We start from the raw sequence: 25,251 nt of genomic DNA, 5'->3' as shown, positions 1-25,251 counted from the left end.
CGCATTGGAAATTGAAACACTCAGCTTGGTCGGAGAAACGGCAATCTCGCTCTTGACCGCTTGTGGATGTGAGCGAGAGAAATGCAATATTCGAGTGAATGTTTCCCATGCTTGTATACGAATGCGAAAATAGCAACTTTGGCAAAGAAAGCTGTCAGTTAAGTCTAGAGCCAGTTATGATCGATTTTTGGAAAGGATACGGAGTCGTTACCAGTCGGATTCTGCTATGAGAGAGTGCTCCAACCCGTCTTGCTCGGATGTGCCAAGAGAGCAGCTCGAGCAGCCTAATCCGCCAAGCCCGTTTCGGAATCATTGTCTACCAGAGCCCTCCAAAGAAGGGGTCTCCGAATCAATCAGTTCCAACTCACGGTCGGGATGCGATCGGACTGACATCCAATCAAAAAATGCTCGAGAGGAGCGGAGTTACCGAAGTTACCGAGAGTTACCATCCGACATGCCAGCAATCATGGTACATCAGCGAAATGATAACCTTGAACACCGTCAGGCAGGAGTCGACTCGAGAGGAAGCGTCCTGGCTATTCGTGCCAACCAAGTGGAACCCGCAGGTCAAACATTTCAGAGAAGTGCGGTCACACCAAAGACAAATTAGTCACACCATTCACCCGCTGAGACTGTGAATACCGCATACTTTCGTACGTATGAGCACACTCAGCCGTCTGGAATGGAGCCAAATTATCTCGATGCGGCTACTAGAGAATTTTTGACTGACAACGAGGTATCAGAGTCTGATCGAGAGGAAGTCTCTGATCAGTCCATGCGACCCAGCTTCTTCACGAGGTGACAACTGCTGTACAACCGGGTATCGATCATGGAGAGGGTTACCTGTTATCCAGAAGACTGCAAGATGGCACAGTGGATACCAACCAAATGGAGCCCATACCAGAGGAGTTCGCTCAGGATGAGCACAGCAGGCTGTCTTTTGAAAAGCCATTGAGTGTTATGACAGTTAACAACAAAATGAAGCTCGCTCAGGAAGAGTCCACCGAGCAACCAGAGAACGTAACGACATCGCCAAATCGAACGGTGCACTTCACTCATTCGGGATTCGATGTAGTGGCTCGTACTCGTCGGAAGGAGTACCCTACTTCGGAATACATGGAGTTGGACGCTGACACTTCCAAATCTTCCACTTTCTGGGGAAGAATTTGCGTTGTGGATGAGGAACCAGGTCACTATCACCCAAGGACTACGAGAAAATGGCCCATCAAACCTGTGAAACTAACACCGACGGCCATTGCGAGCAATCCGAGATTTGTAGTGAACTGGATAACGCAGGTTAATCAACAAGAGGAATGTCTCAACCTGAGTCTTCCTGAACCGGTCAAGCAGTTGTGTACCCTGCCGTTTGGATTGAGTCTGCTGAACAGCGATAGGACTCCTTCCGAGCAGTTGAGCCCAACTGAAATGTAGAGAGTATCAACTCGGGAAGTCTAACATCGAGTAGCTATGCTCATCACACAGTGTTCTTAATCAACGTGAGTCTGCGGACACAAGGGAAATGACGACCAGAAACTCTAATGGACGTATACCAACCTGTCTTAATGGATCCTGATCAATTGTGTTACGCTGTGCAGCCCCAGAGGGAGAAATTACGATTCCTGTATAACCTCGAAGATGGAGCTGGTTTTGTCATGAGATGTCCAAGTGGTCAACAAGAAATCGTCCAGCGTTGGAACCGAGAAGGAAACTGCGACAGCAAACACTAGTCAATAAGTCAACGAATTTCTTCGAAAGTTGGATTCAGTTATTCCTGAAAATTTAAACCGAGTATCGGAAACTAGCTGAGTTGTGATGGTCGTTACAATCTAGATAACTCATCCATGCTTGTACCGCCTTCTGTCTTTCAAACGACGAAGGAAGAAAGATTCTGCTACGAACAACTGGGAACCTGAGAAGAAAACTGACATCCGATGTAAGAGCTTTGATACAATTCATGCCAACCCGGGGGAAGTATGTTCGCGCCCGAATCGACCGCTCCGGTGGCGAAATTGCCCCACTGTCCCCTACAGAAAGGAGCATGAGTAAAAACGTCAAATGCGGGAGCATCATCATCACCAGCAGCATCGAATCCACCCGAAGCACTCACTGAGTGGCAGTGCACCCAGATTCCCAGCATTTCTGGAATGCTCGATTTCGCGTTCCCGTGACTGCTCCCCGGCGCTATCATACCTTCTTGGTGTAGCTAGCCTCCCTCCAGCAAGTAGCATTTGCGATGGGTCCCAATCGAAAGCAGAAGGCTCATTCGAGGGTTTCCGGAAAACACCCCGGAGGCAATCATCGAGGAAATGGTGTTGGCCGGACTGAAGCCGACGAACGTGTTCCCCATCCGGCGAGTGCAAGGAGAAAGGCATCGGGACAGTCTCTACCTGGCCCACCTGGAGAAGGGATCCATCACTATGGCGGGCCTGACGAAGAGGAGAGCGCTGTTCAACATCGTGGTAGAATGGGAGCGCTACTGCCCGAAGAAGAGGGACGTGACGCAGTGCGGCAACTGCCTCGCGTTCGGTCATGGGACGAGGAACTGCCACATGAAGCCCCGCTGTGGTAAATGTGCCGGCGCGTACGTCGGTACCAATGGAGTAGGGCATCGAACTGAAGTGTGTCAATTGCGGTTCCATCCACGAGTTCAGCAGCCGTAATTACCCCTAACTAGTGGGGTTCCTGGCGATCCGCAGGCAAGTATCCGCCAAAAAGCAGAGACGAAAGCGCCGGCCACCCCCACCGCTGACTGAGGAGCACTTTCCAACTCCCCGCTACCAGGTGCCACCAAACCAAACCACCGGCAGGCATCCCGCCAGACGGCCCCCTTCGTTCAGCATCGCTTTGTGGCCGCCGCCGCTACTCCACCGGTGCAGAGAGCGCCCCCAACTGGATGGGTGAATCCTGGATCCAGTGCCCATGGCACTCCTCCCTCCGACGACGGCTTTTTATACGCACCGGAGTAAATGTTGGAATACACTAGGAACTTGTTCCAACGGCTGGCGTGCCGCTCCAAGTCGGAACAGATCGACGCTGCCAACTCAGTGCTTTCCTCTCCAAATATGGCCCGTGAGGCCATCACCAGGATCGCAAACTGGAATGCTTGTTCCCTCCGGAACAAAGCTATCGAGTACGTCAACTTTCTCGAGGAGAAAATCATCGACATCGTCATCATCACGGAGACGCACCTCAAGCCTGAGTTGAGCGTCTCCATTCCCAACTATCGAATTGTGCGGCTAGATCGGACCGGCTCGGAAGGAGGGGGAGTCGCCATTGCCTTGCGCCACAACATCAACTGTCGCCTGCTGCCGAGCTTGCAGCTCAAACAACCGGTTGTCTTCCAGGAACTCAGCTCGAACCACTATCCGGTGGTGGTGGAAGTTGGTCCTCGGTCAACCGGCATCTCACGACTCGGCGCAACTATCATCGTGTCTACTGGGACCAGTTCCGGCAGTGTGTAGACACCCACGGTGACTACGAGGTGCGACTCGAGACAGCTGATGACATCAACCGGCAGCTGCAGACCATCGAAGAGGAGATCTCCTGGCCAGAGAACGACACGTGTCGGCAACCAGTCAGGTGAGCAACAATTTACCAATTGATAGAGTTACTAAAGATTTGCTCAAACTACGAAACACCATCCGCAGGCACAACCAGCGAACTGGGGTGCCTGCCCTTAAATCCGAAGTCAATCGCCTGCTGAGAAGGCAGCCGAAACAGGTCGACATTTCGTCAACTCTCACAATCTTGGACACAACATCATCTTTCCGCATGAAGCTGCCGTTAATGAGCATGCAAACAACCAGCATCAGATTCCCAACGACTTCTCGAAGGAGTTGGAGATCACAGCTGACGATTTCTCGACCTATTAAAAATCCTCCAAAAACATAAAGGCTACAGGTTTCGATACTATCATGAACTTGGAACTCAAGCACTTGAGTGTCCAGTTCTATGATTACCTCCTTCCTTTTCGAAAGAGCAGCTTATCATCGACTTCTTGCTTCTGTTGAACAAAACAACATCCTGCTCGAGGAACAGTTTGGTTTTCGACGCGGTCGATCAGCTGTGCACCAACTGTCCCGAGTCACCAACATCCTCAAATGGAACAAGTCCTTATCCAAAACCTCTGCCATGGCTCTGCTGGATGTTGAAAAAGCATTCGACAATGTCTGGCATGATGGCCTGGTGTTCAAGCTTCACCAGTACAACCTTCTCAGCTACCTGGTGAAAATAGTGCATTACTATCTGTCAGCGAGGACATTCCGGGTCTCGCTAAACGGATCAATTTCCGATGCGCACGACATCAGGCATTCCTCATGGCAGTATCCTAGGGCTCCAGCTATTCAACCTGTTCATCTCCGACATGCCTGCACTCCCAGGAGGTGGCGAGCTATCTCTGTTCGCAGATGACTTCTCCATCGTCTACAGCGGAAGAGTGATCAGAGCGCTCACGGCAAAACTCCAACAAGGCCTGGATGTCTTGACAGCATACCTCACCAGCTGGAATATTCGTATTAACGCGGCGAAGTCCCAGGTCATCCTCTTCCTTCACTCCAAATCCCCCAGATTTGTTCCGGCTGAGGATTGCAAAATCACCCTAAAAGGCCCAGCGGTGGAATTGTCTAACGAGGCCGATTATTTAGGTTTGAGTTTAGACAGCAAGCAGATCTTTAGACAACAAGTTGACAAAACAGCCACGAGGTGCAGCACGATGCTGCGAACGCTGTATCCCCTCATAAACCGAAGGTCGACACTGTCCCGAAATAACAAGCTTGCTGTCTTCAAACAAATCAATCGTCCCATGATCGAATGCGGGATGGGGATTTTTTTTTTCATTTCCGCACAAAGTGGGCCGAAGGGTCTCAGATTTTCATGAAACTTTTTCCACAGGCAGGGCTCATCAATATATGAATAAAAAAAAATTGAGAAAAATTCAGGGTTGCTTATTTCCCCGGAAAACTCAGTTGGATTAGTTTTTGTTTTCCTCTGACTCTACTTACTTTGAAAAATCATAACTCACCCAAGTAACATTTTTAGTTTTTTCACATACTACAAGCTGTTGTTACCACCATATCGTTAAAACTCATTTTAGAACTTATTAGTTTTAATAACCTTAATAAAACTTTAATAAAACTCCGTTGAACCCCAAGAGGCCCACACTACAGGAGTTTGTTAAAACTATAACTTAAAACCGTTTCTAAACTTCTTAGTTTTGTATAGTATGAATACATCAACCCTTGTAGTGTACGTTAAAACATACATAAGAGCTATTGTATAGTCTTGTTGAGCTCAACTAGCGGTATTACATCTTTTGCGCTATCCTAAAACACGGAATAAAACCAATGTTAAGAGCTGACGATCGAACAAACATCGGCCAACTAGTTGTTTATCAATCAAAACTTTTTTTTATGATATTGAAACCATCATGATGCCTGCCGACTCATAATATCAAATTAAAATAATCAGTTTTGCATGGCAGTATTTTTTTTTTTTTTGCAATCGCGTGAAACTCATGCCAAAGAAAATTTACTGGTGGAATGACAAAAAAAATTGATTTACGGCTGTCTAATATTCTATGCCATTACATTTTTAGAATCATTTCATGCTCTTCTCAATCTTGAATTGAAATTTCCCATGCATATTGTAATTATGAACCCGAAACGGCGTCAATAAAAATGGATTCCATCCAGTTAAATCTTACTGGTCTTGTCTGAGATGGTTTAAGATCAATTGGTGATTATTCCGTACAATATAATCATTCATGAGAGGTTTTGATCTTAAGAATCCTTGCACAAAATCCTCCCATAGCTATTATATTCTTAAATCAGATTATTTTTTCTGCAGTAAGACAAATTGGTTTTTTGGGAGCCTTGGCTTAAACTTAATGCACTCAGGAAAGCTAGTGCTGTCAAAAAGGTAAACATTGGAGAAGATTTGATTTTGTGATGTAGTTTAATTTAGTTCTTTCGTTCCGTTGTGCATCTAATTACGTTTTTACTGGCATGAATTGGTCCGATAAAGCCCGTGGTTGATCTTTTGTGACGCAGAAAACGGTAAGTGATAAAAGGCTGAAAATGGAAGCTTTTTTCGAGTAGCTCAGCTGTTATGTGCTGCATAAATTTCCCACGAGAACGGGAAGTTCAGGCAAGCATGAGAAAAATATACTACACACGGTAGTCAAATAATTCTACGAGCAGAATTTTTATTATTATGCCGTTTTATTTTCGTGTTTTATGATTCTTCACATTTGTGTTTCATAATTCTTTACATGATTATTACTATCGACATAATGATAATGATGACCACACGCAGACAATAACATGCATCAGACATTTTAGTTTTAAGAAGACTTTAACATGACTTAGTGCAGTCTTAGGAGTTTTATCGATGTCTTTCTAAGACAAACAAGCTGAGGTTTTAAGTATAAGTTTTAATGGACACTATACAGCTTCTTCAACATACAATTTATTATCATCAAATTTAGCTAGCAAAAAAGTTTTAACAGAAGCACTTATTGGTATCTACAAAGCAATTTAAAGTGGTTTTTACTGTAAAGATCGTTTAGCACTTTCACATCCATTATTAAATCTGTTGGGATTTAATGCATCTAGAATAAAACCTCAATAAATAACATCTAAGATCAAAGAGCATTGAAATTGTTACTTGGGCAAGAACGAAGCATCGTAGAAACAAGGTGTTTTTTTATGGAAATGAAAGTATATTTTCTCAGGAATACAAAAAATATTAACTGGAAAAAGTTTTCCACAAAATTTTCTACCGTTGAGAAAATTCGTAAAGAAAAGCCGGAAAAACTATGCTCCAACTCGTGGAAAATTTTCAAAAGTATATTTTTGAGAAAATAATTTCCTAAGCTTCAATCGCAGAAATTTTTGAAATGTACTTATTTTTGTTTTTGAGTTATGGCCAATTTTGAGAAAAATGTGCATATGTGCCATTTTGAGCCTTTTGTTTGAAAAATCATAACTGAAGAAATAAGCATCGTAGAAACAAAGTATTTTATGAAAATGAAAGAAAATTTTCACAGGAATACAAAAAAAAATATTAACTGGAAACAGTTTTCCACAATATTTTCCACCGTTAAGAAAACTCGTAAAGAAAAACCGGAAAAACTATGTTCCAATTAGTGGAAAACTTTCAAAAATTTATTTTTGAGAAGGTTATTTCATAAGCTATAATCGCTGAAGATTTTGAAATGTACTTTTTTCCATTTTTGAGTTATGACCAATTTTGTGGAAAAAGGCCATCTTCTTCTTCTTTCTGGCGTTACGTCCCTACTGGGACAAAGCCTGCTTCTCAGATTAGTGTTCTTATGAGCACTTCCACAGTTATTAACTGAGAGCTTTCTTTGCCGATTGACCATTTTTGCATATGGAGCGAATGGCTAGAGATGCTATTATTAGAAAGTCAACAGAAATTAAATACGCCAAACAATTTTTCGACTGAGCTGTGTCGCAAAAGGTGAAAGAACAATTTAAAAAGATTGGGAAATTATCTATGCAACTGAAAATGACTATTCAGAGGCTGACAAATTTATTCAGGAATGATTTTCTAACCTTCTTCCAATACCTGGAACAAAAAAATATCATTCATTTATACCAAAAGACGAACGAAGCATTTTTGCTAGTGAATTCTCAGATGTACATGAAAACCAAGAAAATACAGCATGCTTTGCAAAGAAACGAAAATCTTCTGGTGTTAGCAACCAAAGACAATCTTCCCGGTTGAAAAAATAGATAGTATTAAGATGAAAATGTAAGTTATATACTGAATAATTTAATAAATAAAATTAAAAAAAAAATAATCATCTTATTTGTTCCATAGAAAAGGAAGAATCCCTTTTCAGTGCAATGAAAAATTGAGGCAGAAACAGTTTTTTTCAGTTTTTCTTAGTGGTGTAATTTTTCATGAAAAATATCATCCATTCCGACTTATACTTCATTTAAACCAATATTATATCTTTTTTTCAGATGTTTTAGAAAATTTGCATTTGCTTTAAGAAAAAATCTTTGTTTTTCCGATGCTTCGATTGAAATATGGGTTTTCAAAGAAAATGCTTATATGGTCATTTTCCACAAAATTGTCCATAACTCCAAAACAAAAAAAAAGTACATTTAAAAAATTTCAGCGATTAAAGCTTATGAAATTACCTTCTCAAAAATATATTTGTGGAGCTCAGAATCGTTGTTGGCAAGCGGGAGCACCACGAAGAGCCTTGCATTGCATTCTGACATTACTATAGGAGTGAGGCGTCGAAGTTGTGCCATGCCTACTAGATCGTTTGATGTCCGATCCGATGCTACATTCTCGGAGTTCTTTCAACAGGCTTTTGATTGTCAATCATCATAACACAAGATCTATGATAATGTTCATTCAGTACCACACAATATTTATGAAATTTTTCCACTAATTGGAACATAGTTTTTCCGGCTTTACTTTACGATTTTTTTCAACGGTGGAAAATTTTGTGGAAAACTGTTTCCAGTTAATATTTTTTTTGTTATTTCTGAGAAAATTTGCTTTCATTTTGATAAAAAACTTTGTTTCTACGATGCTTCTTTCTTGAGTTATGATTTTTCAAACAAAAGGCTCAAAATGGCATATTTGCACATTTTTTACAAAATTGGCCATAACTTAAAAACGAAAAAAAAGTACATTTCAAAAATGTCAGCGATTAAAGCTTATGAAATTATCTTCTCAAAAATATTTTTTTGAAAATTTTCCACGAGTTGGAGCATAGTTTTCCGGCTTTTCTTGACGAATTTTCTCAATAGTGGAAAATTTTGTGGAAATCTTTTTCCAGTTAATATGTTTTTGTATTCCTGAGAAAGTTTGCTTTCATTTTCATAAAAAACTTTGTTTCTATGATGCTTCGTTCTTGAGTTATGATTTTTCAAAGTAAGTAATGTCAGGGGAAAACAAAAAATTGCCAACTGAGTTTTCCGAAAATAGGCGACCCTGAATTTTTCTCAATTTTTTTTATTCATATATTGATGAGCCCTGCCTGTGGAATAAGTTTCATGAAAATCTGAGACCTTTCGGCCCAAACCCGTACGGAAATTAAAAAAATCCTCGGATGCCTGTCTGGGAGAGCTGCGCTAAAACACATCACCTTAAGCTCCAGAGGGTTCAGAACAAGTTTCTGAGTATGGCTCTGAACGCCCCTTGGCGAATGCGATATTCTGAGCCGAGATACAAACTCTCGAGGATCGCTTTAGTGAGTCTATCGAGAGGTACAGGGCTCGTTGCCGTGCATCAAACCAGCAGGTCGTCCGCGCTATAGTCGCACCCCCCTAGATTATCAAATTTAGTTATTGTAAATAGTAGTTAAGTAGGTTATCATTTTTTTTAATTACCGGCGCTCCAAAGAGCCAAACTGTAAAGTAACTTAAATCTTAATATTTCCAATAACAAAACTACAACAACGAAGATTGGAAGGCTTTTAGTCAACCTTATTAGCTGAAGAAACTTGTAAAAATCTGTACAAAATAATGAAAATAAACATGAATTTAATGAAAAATAATGAATCATACCGAATAACAGTATTTTCTAAACCGGCAAACGGTTAAGTGGCATAAGTAAAATAGAATAGTTGTTTCTGATCCGGAAAACGGTCAAGTGCTAAATGCACTTGAGTGAAGCGTAAATTGAAATCGAGCTTACTAAAGCTCAAATTAGTGTAACTAGTAATAGTACATAAAGTTGTGTTTAGTGGAACAGTAACCCACCCCCATGTTCTTTATTGCGAAGAAAGAAATTTCCACTTGAGGCACTGCGGTGCCTCAACAACCCCTCCCCGCGATGAATCATCCGCCGTTTGTTGTTGTTGACTGCTTTTTCTCCCTAACAGCTCTTTTCAGCCTCGAGCTGCATTGCAAGTACAGTAGTGATATCCAGTTGCTTTAGACAGATGCTCCAGGTTAATTCGAGGCGGGCGTCGGTACCAAACATTATGGATGGCGTATAGTTTTCGCCGCTGTTTAACCATTGACAGGTTCAATTCAATGCTAATTTGCGTTCATAATATCGAACAATTTCAGCGTATCAATCAAAACTAATCAATTTTTGATTCCGTCTGCCTTAATGATTCTCAGGTGTACCGAAACGGAAGACTGTTCTGGAAACATCCAACCTCATACTGACTAACTTGAGCGTTAAAATCACTTATGTTAAACTTAGTTTAGCTTGGATATGCTACTTTACAAAACGAGATTGAATTAAAATTCAACGGAATATTCTAAAATTCCAAACTTTCCAGCAAATATGTTCATTTCACAATTCGTTGTACCAATAGTTCAAACTGGTGTCTATGCAGTATCCTTTAACTTTACGAATGAATTGACTATATTGACTTAAATCGATTCGATTGAGTGTATCTCTAGTTTAAATGAATGACAAAGATAAACCGAGACTGAAGCCACAATTTTGTTTCCATTTCATTCCAGGATCAAGTCGTTCAGCACAACTCCAAGACCGGTGTGATAATGAGCAGTACGGCTCTGGCTTTGCAAGCTGTCACTCGACATCAGGCCGGCAACTATACCTGCATAGCGTCCAACGTGGAAGGCGATGGTGAGAGCAATACCGTGGACCTGAAAGTGATGTGTAAGTACCTGCCATGAAATATTACATGTCTTCCAAAGAATTCATACTCATCGAGACAAGTATGCCAATTGGATCCCATTTGTGGTTCGAATTGTTGACCAACTACCATATGCGACAGCTACCGATAAGTCCGAGTTTCAATCTGATTACCACGATGCAACGATTGCTGCCGGGTCAGAAGTGTATACAAATTGACATTTCATTCCGGTGCAGCACACCGCCCGGTGATATCGCCAGCCAGGGAAGAATCCCACTTGTTAACTCGGTTACAGCTCTCACATGAGAGGTTAAGCACGGCTGAATTCCTGTCCTCCACACACCTGACGACGGAGAACATTCAACCAACTACGAAGAGCTACCATATTAAAAATGTATACACACAACATCATCAAGCACATTGCTCGATGACTGCAAATTGACTTTCAACAAGCTCGTATAGCCGATAAGATGTACTTATACGAAGAGTTGCCCCCTGTTCTCCACTTCAAGAACGCTCCAAAGCAGAGGTTTCCATTGTGTTGATCACGGTTCATTACGGGCGATAGGCTTTATTGGGGATGCTTCTCCCTGCTTCAATCCGTCTAACATCACAAACGATGTTGACACTTCTTCTGCAACCCGAACACTTGATTAAGAACCATTTAGCGTTGCACGTATCAGCCTAATAAGTTTCACCGGAAAACCATGTTCACATATAAAAGTTAATGGACCGAAACGTCAGTGAAGATAAAATATCATCAACGCTAATTAATAAGTTAAATACTGTCATAGCCGAGAAGCCAGTATATTTGATGCTTAAGAAAAAAATTGGGAAATCTTGTGTGAAAATTTTCTGAGAATTCACCTAAAAGTATTTACAAGGGATTTAATGGAGAATGCAGCGAGTATTCTAAATTTATCGCAACACAGTTGGAGTTTCCATTGAAAACCCCTGCCATCTGCCATCCAGAGCCATGTATGCACATAGTTGGCATTCATACATATTCCTATTTGGCACCTCTTTTTCCCACGCGACATATCCTAGATTCTTCTGCGCTACGAAATGTAGCGACGACATCTTACGACAACGGCGTTGGTACAGCAATCTCTTTCGTTGTTCGCTACTTCTCCATAAGAAAATGATCCAGGGAAAAAATGAAAGTGGAAACAAAGTACTGAACATCATTTTCCCCTGTCGGATCCGACCTTTTTGCTCTCTGGGCCGCACTCGTCTAGTCAGGAAACCATCTAGTGCAAAGAAACTATATACAAATTTGTTTCCATCCTGAACGTATGACGACGGTGAAATCGAGCCAAAAACAGACAGAAGAGGCGCGACTCTAACAAACTCTGGTCGACGGGAGCCTCTTGAACTCGAACTGGAAGTGTACTTTGGTACCCGGGGTAAATTGAGCCATGATGGTAAATTTGCTGTGACCTCTCTCCCGTCTCAGAAGCTCAGATCTGAGACGTCGTCGAGTGAGATGAAGACACCACCACTCGGGTGTCACTCTGTCGATGACAGCCAGGATATGTATGGATGATGAGGTCCCGCACTTATTCCATTTGGCCGCATAGGAAGGTGACGCGACGACGACGATGGTAATAATAGTGGCAATTTATGAAACGGATTACATCGTATTTATGCACATACTTTTGGGAGGATTCGATGATTGGAGGAGGTTTTTTTTTTCTTTATTGTCGTTGAGCTGTATATGGCAGTTATATATGGGAAAGGAGTGTACAAAGGTTTACGGTGCAAGTTATTTGTAGGAAATATATAATTAAGTGAATAGGAAAGTTTTTGTGCATAACCCTGTTAACAAAGATTTCCTGAACAAATTTTTGAAAAGGATTCATGCAAAAATAATGAGCTGAATCCTCCTAATATTTCGATGAGACAATCTGAATACTCATTGGAATGGTAACAATTTTCTAATTGAATAGGCAACGTATCACTGGAATTGGCCTTTCAACCAAATGTTTTTGCTCGCGGTCAAATGTTGTGCAATGTGGCAAAAATGGGAGAATTGACGTGTCTCCAGGATACGTGCTTCCTCCCAAGGATAATGTTGAAAATTTCATCAAAATTATCATCTCGCATCAGCTGCATTTGACAAATATACCAAGGAACACATCCTAGCAGCCTCTAGCCCATGTTCGTCGATTTAAGTAAGGAAGCGGAGGTATATTCGAAACTACTTATTTTTGAGCTATTTGATAGTTGTTGTCTCTAAAAGCGTTCAATTTTTATTTTATTTTGCTTCGCATTCTGAGAAAGTACCCAAAAGCAAGTATTGATCCAATACTTGGTTTTGGATGAAAATTTGTGTTTGGTCGTCGGATGAATGCAGGCGCGCTCCGGGTAAGTCATTTTTTAACGTTTTCTAATTAAGTTTTTATTATAATCACTTATTCTTCTATATTCAACAGATGAGTGAAAAACTAGCTGCCACCCTTGGACATAAGGATTATTCAGGGATCAATATGGAGTGATCATTGGTATGTTTGTTATTTCATTTTATCTACGCCATTAGATATATAACCTCAATCTTTCCCAAAATTACAGCCTCCTAACTATGGTCGTAGTGGACGTAGGAATGTCCTGCTGGTAAACCCATAACAACGGGAGCACTGCTCGGAAACGGAAGACCGGGAGCAGATTTGCACAACTGTGCCAGCATGCATCAAATGATGAAAATTGTACATATCATGTATGTTTTTATTTAAAATCAAATAAAATGTACTTAATGTAGTTGTATATATGTTTTGGAAATAATAAACAACAAAGAAATCACCTACTTCATTTTTTAAAAAATCAGCTTCAACACAACTCTCGGTATTGGGTACTTTTGATCCAAAATACAGTTATTGCAATACAGTTAAAATCACTCAATTCAATGAATTAGTGGAATGACTCAGAATTGAGTACTTTACAAACAACTCAATTTTGAATCATTCCACTTAGCTGTCAAGATGAGTGAAAAAGACTTAATTTTGAGTTGTTTCGGTTCTCCGTGTATGCTAGTCTACGTGTGTTCAAATGTCACGAAGCACTATAGGTGCCGCCCAAGGTATCTAGAAGGGAGGTAGTTCAATCTGTCAGCTTTCTCATTCAGCCATTTTGAAATAAGAAGTGACAACTAGCGAGTTCGTTTTGGTTATAAACTAATACCATCATGTATAAAACCTAGCAACAAAGTCAAAAAAATCTTATCAGGCAGTAGGCATTTTCTTTAAATTTGACGTATTCCAGGTGCAGGGCATGGCATAGTAGAGAAAGTTTATTTTCCACCCATACATATGGTACACAATTCCGGCATTTCTTTGCCACTTTTTTGTAGCTTGTATAGTAAAACTAAACGGAACACTGAAGTCCATGCTTCGTATGTCTGTATTTTTAATAAAAAAAAAAAAAAAGCATCCTTTACATAAATACTTCAAACGCCGGAATAAATGTATGTTTGCATTAGGGACTCATGGACGCTGGAGAAAAATTGTCATTTTACCGTGTTTGTTGCAATTTTTTGGGATTCCAGACGATCCCCCCTTGTGGTCGTTTGTCCAAACAAAAATTTTCAAATTTGTATGGACCGTGGTCTTTCGCCAGACAAACAGCACGAGCGTGGCTGGATTTTGCTGGTTACGGCTTGGAGTACGACCGCTCTTGAGCGAATTACGCAACAATTTTCTGGCAATGCTTAGGTACAATTGCAACATTCTATCGATGTCATGTATACGAATCGCAAAATATGCCGATTTGCTTTTGTTATTTTGTAGTCAAATTAAATTTAATTTACCCAAATGTTGTTGAAAAACATGCAGTTTTTCTACCGTGTAAATAAACCACTGTAGGTACATGCAACTAAAATTTTCTTTTTCAAATCAATAATTCAATTAACGACGCGCATAACAAACACGCCTTTCATTGCGCACCAGCCTGTTGCAAGCCCGTATGAAGATGATCGAAGTGAATATTTTCTTGCTCTTCGCGAAGAGCAGGCCGCGTGGATCGTACCGCTCACATTACCGAGCGATGGAAAATCACTCGATAATAGCGTCGGGAGAAACAGCGCACACTGTAGCCGTCGCTGAAAAAACGTGATCGAAATTGTTTTGACCTTGAAAACATGATTTTAGTACTATAGTGTCTTCGGGAAAGTTTTTCCATAAAATAATCGCTATTTTATGAAAGTGTCAATTTGGTGATTAATCCACCTAAAAGTGAGAACGAAATTTTATTTTTCGTTATTATGAATTTAAAAATAAACTTTATTCTGGAAAGTTGTAGGTAATATTAGAAGAAACAACTTTGCTGAAGACACCGTATGCATATTTTTTTATTTTCATGTACATTTGTGGATTTTTTTGTGGAACGCCCCTAAAAATCACTTTTTTTATCATAAGTTGGTTGGATGATTTTGTACAATTTTCAATTGTTTTAGTGTTATTTGTTACTTGCAAAAACGCATAACTTTCTCCAGAAGAGCATATTTTTATCTCTCATACTTTTCGAGTTATTGAAGGTTTTATATAAAACTTTGCACCTTTTTGACACTAAAAATCATTAGGTCGCGCACATTTTCGCAGTCTGAAACATGTTCATCCAATGGTTTGAAACTAATGCTATGAAATGCAGAGGAAGCCGCTTTTAGCTTGCTTTAGCCTGACGGTCAAAAGAAAGTCTGAAAAAATGTTTACTTACATGCAGATATAATTTACACTTATTCACTACACCCTATATTGGCTTAACTTGAATATCTGGCATCACAGTATCGAATTTTATGCAATCAAGTCAACAATATAATCAATCAACAAAAGGTCGGAATAATCTGTTCAGACAAGTTTATCACAGACAACATATCCAACACACTTTTCGTCGTTCATCTTTCAATACAGATGGAAAAATAATAAGGTTGTTCCAATTCTAAAACCAGACAACAATCCAGCAGAAGCTTCTAGCTATCGTCCAATCAGTTTGCTTTCCTCCATCAGTAAACTTTTTGAAAAGGTTATTTTGAACAGAATGATGGCCCACATCAACGAAAATTCAATTTTTGCCAATGAACAGTTCAGATTCCGCAATGGACATTCGACCACTCATCAACTTTTACGTGTAACAAATTCGATCCGTTCCAACAAAACTGAAGGCTATTCTACTGGTCTTGCTCTTCTAGACATAGAAAAAGCATTCGACAGTGTTTGGCATGAAGGTTTGATCGTAAAATTGAAAAACTTTAATTTTCCAACATAAATTGTTAGAATAATTATAACTTTGAATTGTCAAATCGTACACTTCAGGTTAATTATCAGAACTCCAGATCTGAAAGACTTCCTGTAAGAGCTGGTGTTCCCCAAGGCAGCATTTTGGGACCAATATTATACAATATTTTCACATCTGACTTACCTGAGTTACCTCAGGGATGTCAAAAATCTTTGTTTGCGGATGACACAGGCTTCTCCGCCAAAGGACGAAGCCTGCGTGTCATCTGTAGTCGATTGCAAAAAAGTTTGGACATTTTTTCTTCATACTCGCAAAAATGGAAGATTTCTCCTAATGCATCCAAAACTCAACTAATAATATTCCCACATAAACCAAAAGCTCTTTATTTGAATTTGAAACATTCAAGTAGACATGTTGTCACGATGAGAGGGGTTCCAATAAATTGGTCAGATGAAGTTAAGTATCTAGGGCTCAAGCTAGATAAGAATTTAACTTTCAAAAATCACATTGAGGGCATTCAAGCCAAATGTAACAAATATGTAAAATGTCTCTATCCACTTATTAAACTTTGTCTTAAGAACAAGCTTTTGATATTCAAACAAATTTTCAGGCCTGCCATGTTGTATACTGTACCAATATGGACTAGCTGTTGTAATACCAGGAAGAAAGCTCTGCAGAGAATTCAAAATAAAATTTTGAAAATGATTCTGAGGCTTCCTCCCTGGTATAGTACCAATGAGTTACATAGAATATCCAATGTTGAAACATTGGAACAAATGTGAAATAAAATAATCAATAATTTCAGGCAAAAATCGTTACAATCTTCTATTGCCACGATTAATGCGTTATATGTTTAGGTTAAGTTAGATTAAGTATATTCAAAACGTTTTTTTTTCTCTTATAAGAAGGTGAAATCAACTCACCTGTAAAAAATCTGAACTGCTACGGCAAATGAAATGTAATATGTTGTTAATAAAATGTTAATAAAATCTTAGATTTGTTTTACCAAATTAGGATGATAGTGTTGTCTAATAACACAGAACACCTAGATATAAGAAATTATGAATGTAATGTTTGGAATGATACTAATAAAGATATAAAAAGCATGATTCTTGAACAAAGTACTAAACCGATTTAGACCCGACGGGCGAAAGTACGTGTCGTGGTCGGAAACGCAACGTGAAGATTGCACTTCGTCTCACGTTCGTAAGTGTGGCGATTGTCATGCGATTGAACCGAGATGAAATCGGTTCAGCAGAAATGAGTGGTAGTGGATTTCAGTGGAATCCTCAGACATTCTGGTAGGGTAACTCGATGTAATACGCCCCAACGGGCCAATACGCCCCTCTGTATTTTCACGGAATTGAGGCTTCTTTTACACGTAAATATGATCACATTTCTTAACTATTCGCGAAAAAATGATGTTGCGCATATATGATCTTTGAGAAGTATAAACAAACAATAGAAATTCAAAAAATATCGAAAATCAAGTTTTTGGCGTAAAATTATGCGTCCTATAAGCAAGCCTTGCTGTAAATGAAGCCCTTCCTTTACTATTGTACTTATTACAAAAACTTTTACCGGAAGACGACTGCTACCCGAGGAGGAACAAATAACTCCCCAATAACTTATGCATACCATATTTTGGTATCATACCAAAATTAGGTATTGTTCAGTTGTCAATACCTCAATTTGGTGTTATAATGATGTTGAAAAAAATCTTTAAAACAATTAAAAATACTTCATTGAGGTATTAAACAGCTATTGAGGTCTGCTGAAGGTATTGAACTACTATTGAAAAAGTTCACTTTTATATGAAAATCCATCAAAGTATTATTAAGGTATTACAATACCTGATTTAGTTATCAGTTTGGTGTTCGTAGAATAGGCTTGAGATATTATTTGAGGTATTTTACCTCTTATGCAGGGCTCATTCATACCTCATTCAGGTTGTAAGTATTGGAAATTATCTGGTATGGAATACCTCAGTTTGGTATTCAGTAGTTATTTTCTTCTGCTCGGGTAATGGACCCCTTTAAGCTTAGCAAGTGGTTGAATTCTCCTTGGAAACATTTCTACAACGCTGTGGACCTTTCTTCTATGGGAGGGGCATATTGCCTGGGTTGTTTTGAAATGTAAACATTGGGACGGTTTACAAAAAAAAACACCTTGTACACTTTTTAGAAGCAACCTGGAACGAGAAAGTTGCATGCAGAGCATGACCAACTTAATAAGCAACACCTTGACATAAAAAACTTTAGGAGTGATGCATTTGCTACTGCGATAGAGCAGTTTTTCCTTCCGGGGGGGGGGGCGTATTACACCTTTCTACCTTAACTATCGTAGTAGCGATCAGATGTGAATGTATTTTTACCATCTTTCGTTCACTACATATGGTATGCAAGAAATGTCATAAGGGGGTGATTTCAATATTATAGCAGGCTAGCGTGTTATATAAAAGATGGAACCTAGAAATGTTTTCCAATTCTCAGTAAGCATTGATTAGCTAATCCATAAACGATTTCTTAAAATAATGAGTAAGTGTTTCATAAGGTATTTCTGGTGGCATTTCAGTTATTTATAGAAGAATCATTGTTCAAAATTCATTGGAAAACTTCATGGATTCTTAGTATTCCCTTTTTTTTACCTAAGACAAATATTTGGTAATAATCCCTGGTAATCCCGGCAAAATTGACGCTTCCTCTAGCAGTCAAGACTCTAGAGTTGTTCTGGCCACATCCGTGAGACAGCTGGGGAGTGGAAGTAGAAAATATTTAAAAACCTACTAAATAGATTGAGTGGCACTTCTACGATTCAGGAATTTCACAAGAAAAACGACTATAGTCTACTTAGGGTACACCGACCCAAATGCTAGATGAGATCTCGTCATAAAATATGTTTCTTATGTAAAACATTTGAAGGATATCGTTCTTTTTCTTTTTTTTCCTTCTTCTAATTTTTATTCCTGTCATTACATTTGAACTGAGAACCCACCGTGTTCAGCACAGTAATGCATAAGAACACTAATTTTCCACCGCGGGCTTTTTTTCTATTTTCGAGCATATCATGTGGTAATTAAAACTACTTTCAATGAGTAGCTTGAAGATTTATTATACTTTCTATGTTCAAGAATGTCGAAAAATCTCTTAGAAATCCTAGACCTAATCCGAATTAGCTACTTTCAATAAAGTCTTGCTTTAAAGCAGTGTATTTGTACTCAAGAACAGTCATCAGCAGGGCCTTCCTTAGCCAAGTGGTTAGAATCTGCGGCTACAAAGCAAAGACATGCTGAAGGTGTCTTGGCTCGATTCCCAGTCGGTCCAGGATCTGTTCATAATGAAAATTTCCTTAATTTCCTTGGGCATAAAGTATCATCGTACCTGTCACACGATATACGAATGCGAAAATGGTAACTTTGTCAAAAAAAAAGCTCTCAGTGAATAACTATGGAAATGCTCATTGATTACTAAGCTGGGAAATAGGCTCTGTTCCAGTGAGGACGTAATGCCAATCAGAAGAAGAACACTCATCAAAAGGTAACTAAGTAATATCACGCTTATACTGTGTACAACAAGCGTTCTTTTCGGATTGTGGGTGTTTTCAGTATGACGTCTCTGCTTCTGAGTTAAAAGCTGAACTGAGAAAGGCTTCTAGACGTGGTACACATTATTCGTAATAGTTGTCAGATATTTTCTAAAAGTGTTAGAGATTATAATGATAAAAAATAACCAACTTGTATTTCCAGAATTTAGTAACATCCCAGATTTGGCAACATAAAACTCACGCTTGCTTACAACTGTACACTGTAATTATAAATCTATTTAACAATAAACAATACGTTTAAGTTAACTGTGAAACATAAAAGTCAACTCCAATATCAATGTGCTTCATCTGCAGACCCATTGCTCTGCTCCCCTTTCTATTCAAATTGTTCCCAAATTGCACTAAATTATATCGACTGCCATCGAAATCCGATAATCGCTATCCGGACACAATCACGCACCAATAAACTAGCAGATAATCTCCGCCCAGACAACCAAAATGTACGTATAACGAAATCACCTGGAGGCTTTATATGTGCAAAATTTCACTTATAAGATGTCGCGAAAAGGCCTTCTACGTACAAAAGTGGAGGCGATATGCGTGCATATATTATGTGATGAATAATAACATACAATGCGAGTGTATAAATCTTCTACCGAAAAAACCTGTGATCTTATGCGACTTAACATATGATAACAAATGTTGATTTGACAGCTGCTACGAATTGATTCGACTTACTTTGTACAAGTGTACGGGACGAAACAAAATGTACAAATGAACTCAGAAAAAAGTGTTTTATGCGAGTTATGACGAGTTTATCCACGGTGTTTTGCGGGTTTGATGTAATTAGTATGAATAAACGAGTTGTAACGTGAACTTTCATGCGATTTCTGGTTGTCTGGGCGTCCATTCAGCTCCAGAACCTGTAGATCTCCAACATAAACAACCTCCCACTCATCCCGCCTGAGTGTGTGTATGTGGGTGTGCCGACTACTGGTGCCAATCTCCATCGAAAAGTCGAAATCATCACCACCAAACAAATATAAATTCCGTTCGCTTAATTGCGTAACGTGCCTTCGGTTCGATCGACAGGACTACGGGAGAAACAGAACACATATACACAAGACCAGCTGTCCTTTGGGTACTATATTTCAGTTCGGATTTGCTGGGCAACCGGGCGTTGTTCAACGAGAGTCGGAGATTAGAATCCAGAACTACAATTGGATGGGGGAAGGACATTGGCGTAGAATAAAGGGAGTGAGGGGGCTAGCGCCCTCCCAGCGGTTGTTAAAGCGAGGAAACTTGTCAATTATTAGTCTATGAATAATATTAATCAAGAGATTCATGAAAACTATACAACATCTTCATTACCAGAATATACCTTCTCTAGGCTCCCTCCATAAAAATCCTAACTACGTCAATGGGAGAGGAATCAGGACCAATCAAAGTGTGGGGTAGACGAGGTACAAACGAAATCTCGAAATTCGGATTTCACACCAATCTTGGCCAAGGGAAAATCGAATTCTTTTCGTAAACAAATGATATCTACCTTCTGCAGTCGGAGATTTTGCTCAAGTCTCCCAGGTAAAGGTGTTTCTGATTGTTTCGTTCCGTTCGTCTGTCTCTCCGGTCTCTCCTGGTTGATTTACCGGTATCGATTATCAAACAAGCAATGATTTTTCTCTTCTGGGACCAGAGCAGGTTTTGTTTAGTGATCCTTTATAGAGAGATAAGCGGAAGTAAAATGGAATGATTTGGCAACAGACCAGCAGTGCTGATTTTGCTTGGCGTCGAGAATAATATTGTAACACGGACATGACTTCCTCATTGCTAAAAATTGTATTTTGTTTCGTTATAGATCTTTGAGCTACATATCCAAACTAATAAACAGTCGAAAAAATCAACAACTAAAAATTGCATTGACAAAAATTTGAAAAAGGAAAATATTTCATTTTTTTGCTTCATGCAAAATTACTTTATGTGGGCTTCGTAGCCGTGTGGTTAGTGTCACCGAGGCATTTAGACGCATCGTGCTAAGGAGTGTGGGTTCGATACCCACTTCAGGCCGAAAAATTTTCGAGAGGAATGTTTTCCGACTGTGCCACTGGGCGTTGCATGCTAGTCCGTTGTCTAGTGTGGTGCTTCCTTCAAAGGGCAAACAGCCCACTGGAAGCATTAACGTGTAGTGTCTTTTTTACTTTTACCGAAATAATTTCAAGCGGATTACATTACTTCTCGAGAAAAGTTCAAAACAAACATAACGCATGTTCGTTTGGCTCACACTTTGACAGCTCTCGCTGCTCGATTGGCTCACACTTTGACAGAACTGTCAGCTTCCGCGAATCTCTCTTATAAAGGATTACTAGTTTTGTTGTTCTATCCGGTCAATTTTCGGTCGCCTGCCTTTCTAGTCCTAGAGGTGGATCGAAATCCGATTGCGGTTAACGTGCGACTTGTGGTCCCAGGACATGCTCGGGACTTGATTTGTGGTGATATTTTTTTGTGGTTTAATCTTATCATGCCCAGTAATTAGAGAATGCATAATGGCTTTTCTCCATTTAATATACTGTCATTGACGTTTCATTTTTGGAAACATAATTTTACTCACTTGGAAAAGTTGCGATGAGTACTAAACAAACGGCTAATGAAATCAGAACGCAGACTTTGATATAGATTGGGTTCTGAAATGGAACTTGGAATTGCATTTGTATTTGATTTAGATTAAGATTGGATTGGAATTGGATTTTTTTTTATTGTTGCTTTTAGATCGTTGTTTTTGGATTGTTGCATTTGAATTGTTACTTCTGGATTGTTACTTCCGGATTATTGCTTTCGAATTTTCACTTTTGGATTCTTGTATTTGGATTGTTGATTTTAGATTTTTCCTTTTGGACTCTTGCTTCTGGATGCTTAGTTTTGGATTTTAGTTTTTGGATTGTTGGTTTTAGATTGTTCCTTTCAGAATTGTTCCTTCTGGATTATTACTTTTGGATTGTTGTCTCTGTATTCTTGCTTCTGGTTTGTTTCTTTCGGATTTTTACTCTTGGATTGTTGCTTTTGAATTTTGCCTTCTTGATTATTGCTTCCGTATTCTCACTTCTGGAATGTTGCTTATTATTTATTGCTTCTGGATTGTTTCTTTTGGATTTCTGCTTTTGATTGCCTTTGGATTGGGATTTCGATTGGTTTTGGATTGTGCTTGGAATGGAATAGTTTAGATTTCAGTTTTTTGAGATCTAGATTTGGATAGGCTTACTTCTTTTTGTTCTTTGGAATATTTTTGGTTTGACTTTGAAGCTTGAAAGTTCAATTGCTTAAGTTTGCGACGATTCTTGTTTCAGCAGTTTTAATGAACCTGAACTATAAAATTTCCAATTAACAAGTTTAAATTACGCCTGCCAATAAACTTCACATAAAACGGCCCCGTTGCACCACCTTCCATCCGATACAACCCCAAGCCAGTCGATTCCATTTTGACAATTATGAGCACGACAGCATCGCACTTCATTATAATTTAGAGACTAATTTGAAATGCATTTAACTTTTCCAACGTGCGCCCGAGATTCTCCTTCCTCCTTGACTTGTGTATTTAAAATTCAATTGCCAAAGCAAACAGTGCCCGGGCTGCAAACGTGCCATCTTTCATCTGTAAAGTATCTCATCATCGTTTCTATCGCCTTCATGTTGTCAGCATCATCATCATCATCATCAGAAGCAGCACCAATAAAACCATCACTCGACTCCGGCATCGAGCTCCAAAGTGTTAATATTCCATTCGGTAATTCTAACGCATCTCTTCTGGTTGGTTATGCTACCGAGCTCCGATATACACTCCAGGGCGAAAGTTTGGAGTCAACTACCTTGTTGACCTATGCATTTCAAACTGTCAGACTAAAAATATAACTCATGAGTAAGTTTTTTGAAGGTTTTTCCATTTGATTTCAATACTGCAAGTTACATATTACAAGTTATGATATTGACCTGAGTGTATTGACGGCTCGTACTCCACTTATAAGATTATGTACATCTGGCTACAGTCTTCATGTCTTCTTCAGATATGATCTCCTTGAGTTGCTTCCAAAGTGCCTGCTTCATTATGGTCCAGTATTTTTAAGGCCCCAGTTCCGATACGTTGAAGAGGGGTAGGGTGTTCGTGTACTTGGGTACGAAAGTAACCCCGTTATCTTCAGGACAACATTTGACTAGGGGCACGAAGCTAGATCTGGCCGGAAAGTCGCAGGGCCCTCGTATTGCTTCAACGGAGGAAGCAGACGCTTCTGTATACACTCCTTATGTTAGATCTTCCCGTTTACTGTACCGGTATTAATGAACAGTGTATTTCTTTTGCCAGATGAGCATCTAACTTGTGTTTTGTGGAGAATAACGGAAGCTGACGAAAGTCCGGCTTGACGTATAAGTCTAATCATCCAGGATGAGACAACGAGGCTTCGACAGCATCTCCGAGCTCATTACTGCCTTTGTACGTGTGCAGTACCTCCTGGCTCTTTGAACAAAATACTTGGACCGATTCAACTTTTCGGTCACATGTCTGACCGGTGCTTCGTAATTCTACTTGAACGCTTTCACGATACGCTTGAAATCCTCATCATTAAGAGAACATCCATTCTGACCGTATTTACCTATCTTTCGATACACAAAATTTTCGTAGAGACGTTCGATCATACGACTTGCCTTTGACTGCATGATTCCGAGTTGTTTTCCAAATTCTTGATGAGAAAGTTGAGGGTTTTGAAGGTGGTTGCTCAAAATTAATTAACGACGTTTCTTTTCAAGTGACACCATGCCAGAGTGAACAAAATCTGTGTAAACATTGTACTCTAAACTGTTTCTACTAAAGTTTTCAAAAAATATCTTAAGCATCATTTTCATTGGGGACATCCATGTTGAACTCTTGAAGTATCCTCAACAAAATTCTAAGAGAAATTTTCTGTGTAATTTCGTGAAATAAATATTTTGCAAATAATCAAATATGCAAATAAATTTCATGAATAAATTTTTCTAATTTCTTCTCAGGAAAAAAAATCTAATGAAATTCCTAGAGAAAATCATAAAAAAAAAACATACAGTAACACTTGTCAAAATGTCACGAGGAATTCTTAAAAAAAAGCCTTAGACCTTAGAGAAATATCTGCTCCGATGCTATGAAAAATCGAAATCTTATCTACTGGTTCCTATTTGGTTTCGTGTTGTTTTCTTGGTTCCTGTTTGATCTTTTTTCGGCTTCTTATTGGCTTCTTTTAGGTCTCTTTATAGTCTGAACTTTTAATTAATAGGTCTTCAATTCCCTATTTTTAAATGTATGCTAATTGTGTGTGAGCCACCAAAACAAGCCAATCTTCTAAGAATTATGTCATCGATTGTACCCCGTTTGGCATGAAGTCGTTTGGCATAAAGCCGTTTGGCATAAAGTCGTTTGACATAATGGTCGTTTGGCATAATGGCCGTTTGGCATAATGGTCATTTGGCATAATGGCCGTTTGGCATAACGATTGACTTGAAATAAATATCGGCATTTTTTAAGCTTTGACCGAGATCAACACCACCGAGCCCACTGCAAAAAATTTTGTTAGGTTCTAAACAAGCGTGGTGTTCGTTCAGAGATTATCCGAGCTAAGAATTTCAAAAATAGTTGTGACATTATAGAGCATTACTAAATAAAACTCGTGACGGGTCTCTACATCTCAGAACATAGAATACCCTTGAGCTTGTTGCGATATACATATTTGAAAACAGTAAATTGACAAGGAAAGTTCGCAGTTATTTATCAAGGGAACGCTCATAGAATATTTCGCTGCATATCAAACTCTGTCCCAGTTCGGACGTAACACTCGCTGAAAATTACTTGATAAAAGAATGATTTT

The 25,251-nt window shown here is 39.4% G+C and overlaps 1 protein-coding gene and 1 long non-coding RNA gene across 2 annotated transcripts in view; both read left to right on the top strand.

Moving 5' to 3' along the window:
• The window catches only part of LOC5569257 (contactin-4), a 1,061,856-nt gene that overhangs the window by 787,106 nt on the left and 249,499 nt on the right, over positions 1 to 25,251 (top strand). The window contains exon 10 of the mRNA XM_021854379.1: positions 10,464 to 10,623. Coding sequence (XP_021710071.1) covers positions 10,464 to 10,623 — 160 coding nt within the window. The remainder of the gene's footprint in view (positions 1 to 10,463; positions 10,624 to 25,251) is intronic.
• LOC110679530 lies at positions 12,934 to 13,357 on the top strand. The gene is made up of 3 exons (XR_002502562.1): positions 12,934 to 12,967; positions 13,036 to 13,104; positions 13,172 to 13,357. It is a non-coding gene; the product is annotated as an uncharacterized LOC110679530 (long non-coding RNA).

Source organism: Aedes aegypti, chromosome 3 (genome assembly GCF_002204515.2).
Source record: "Aedes aegypti strain LVP_AGWG chromosome 3, AaegL5.0 Primary Assembly, whole genome shotgun sequence".
NCBI classification, from domain to species: Eukaryota; Metazoa; Arthropoda; class Insecta; order Diptera; family Culicidae; genus Aedes; species Aedes aegypti.
Note: the sequence above shows the minus strand (reverse complement) of the source record. Positions and strands in the feature narration are given on the sequence as shown.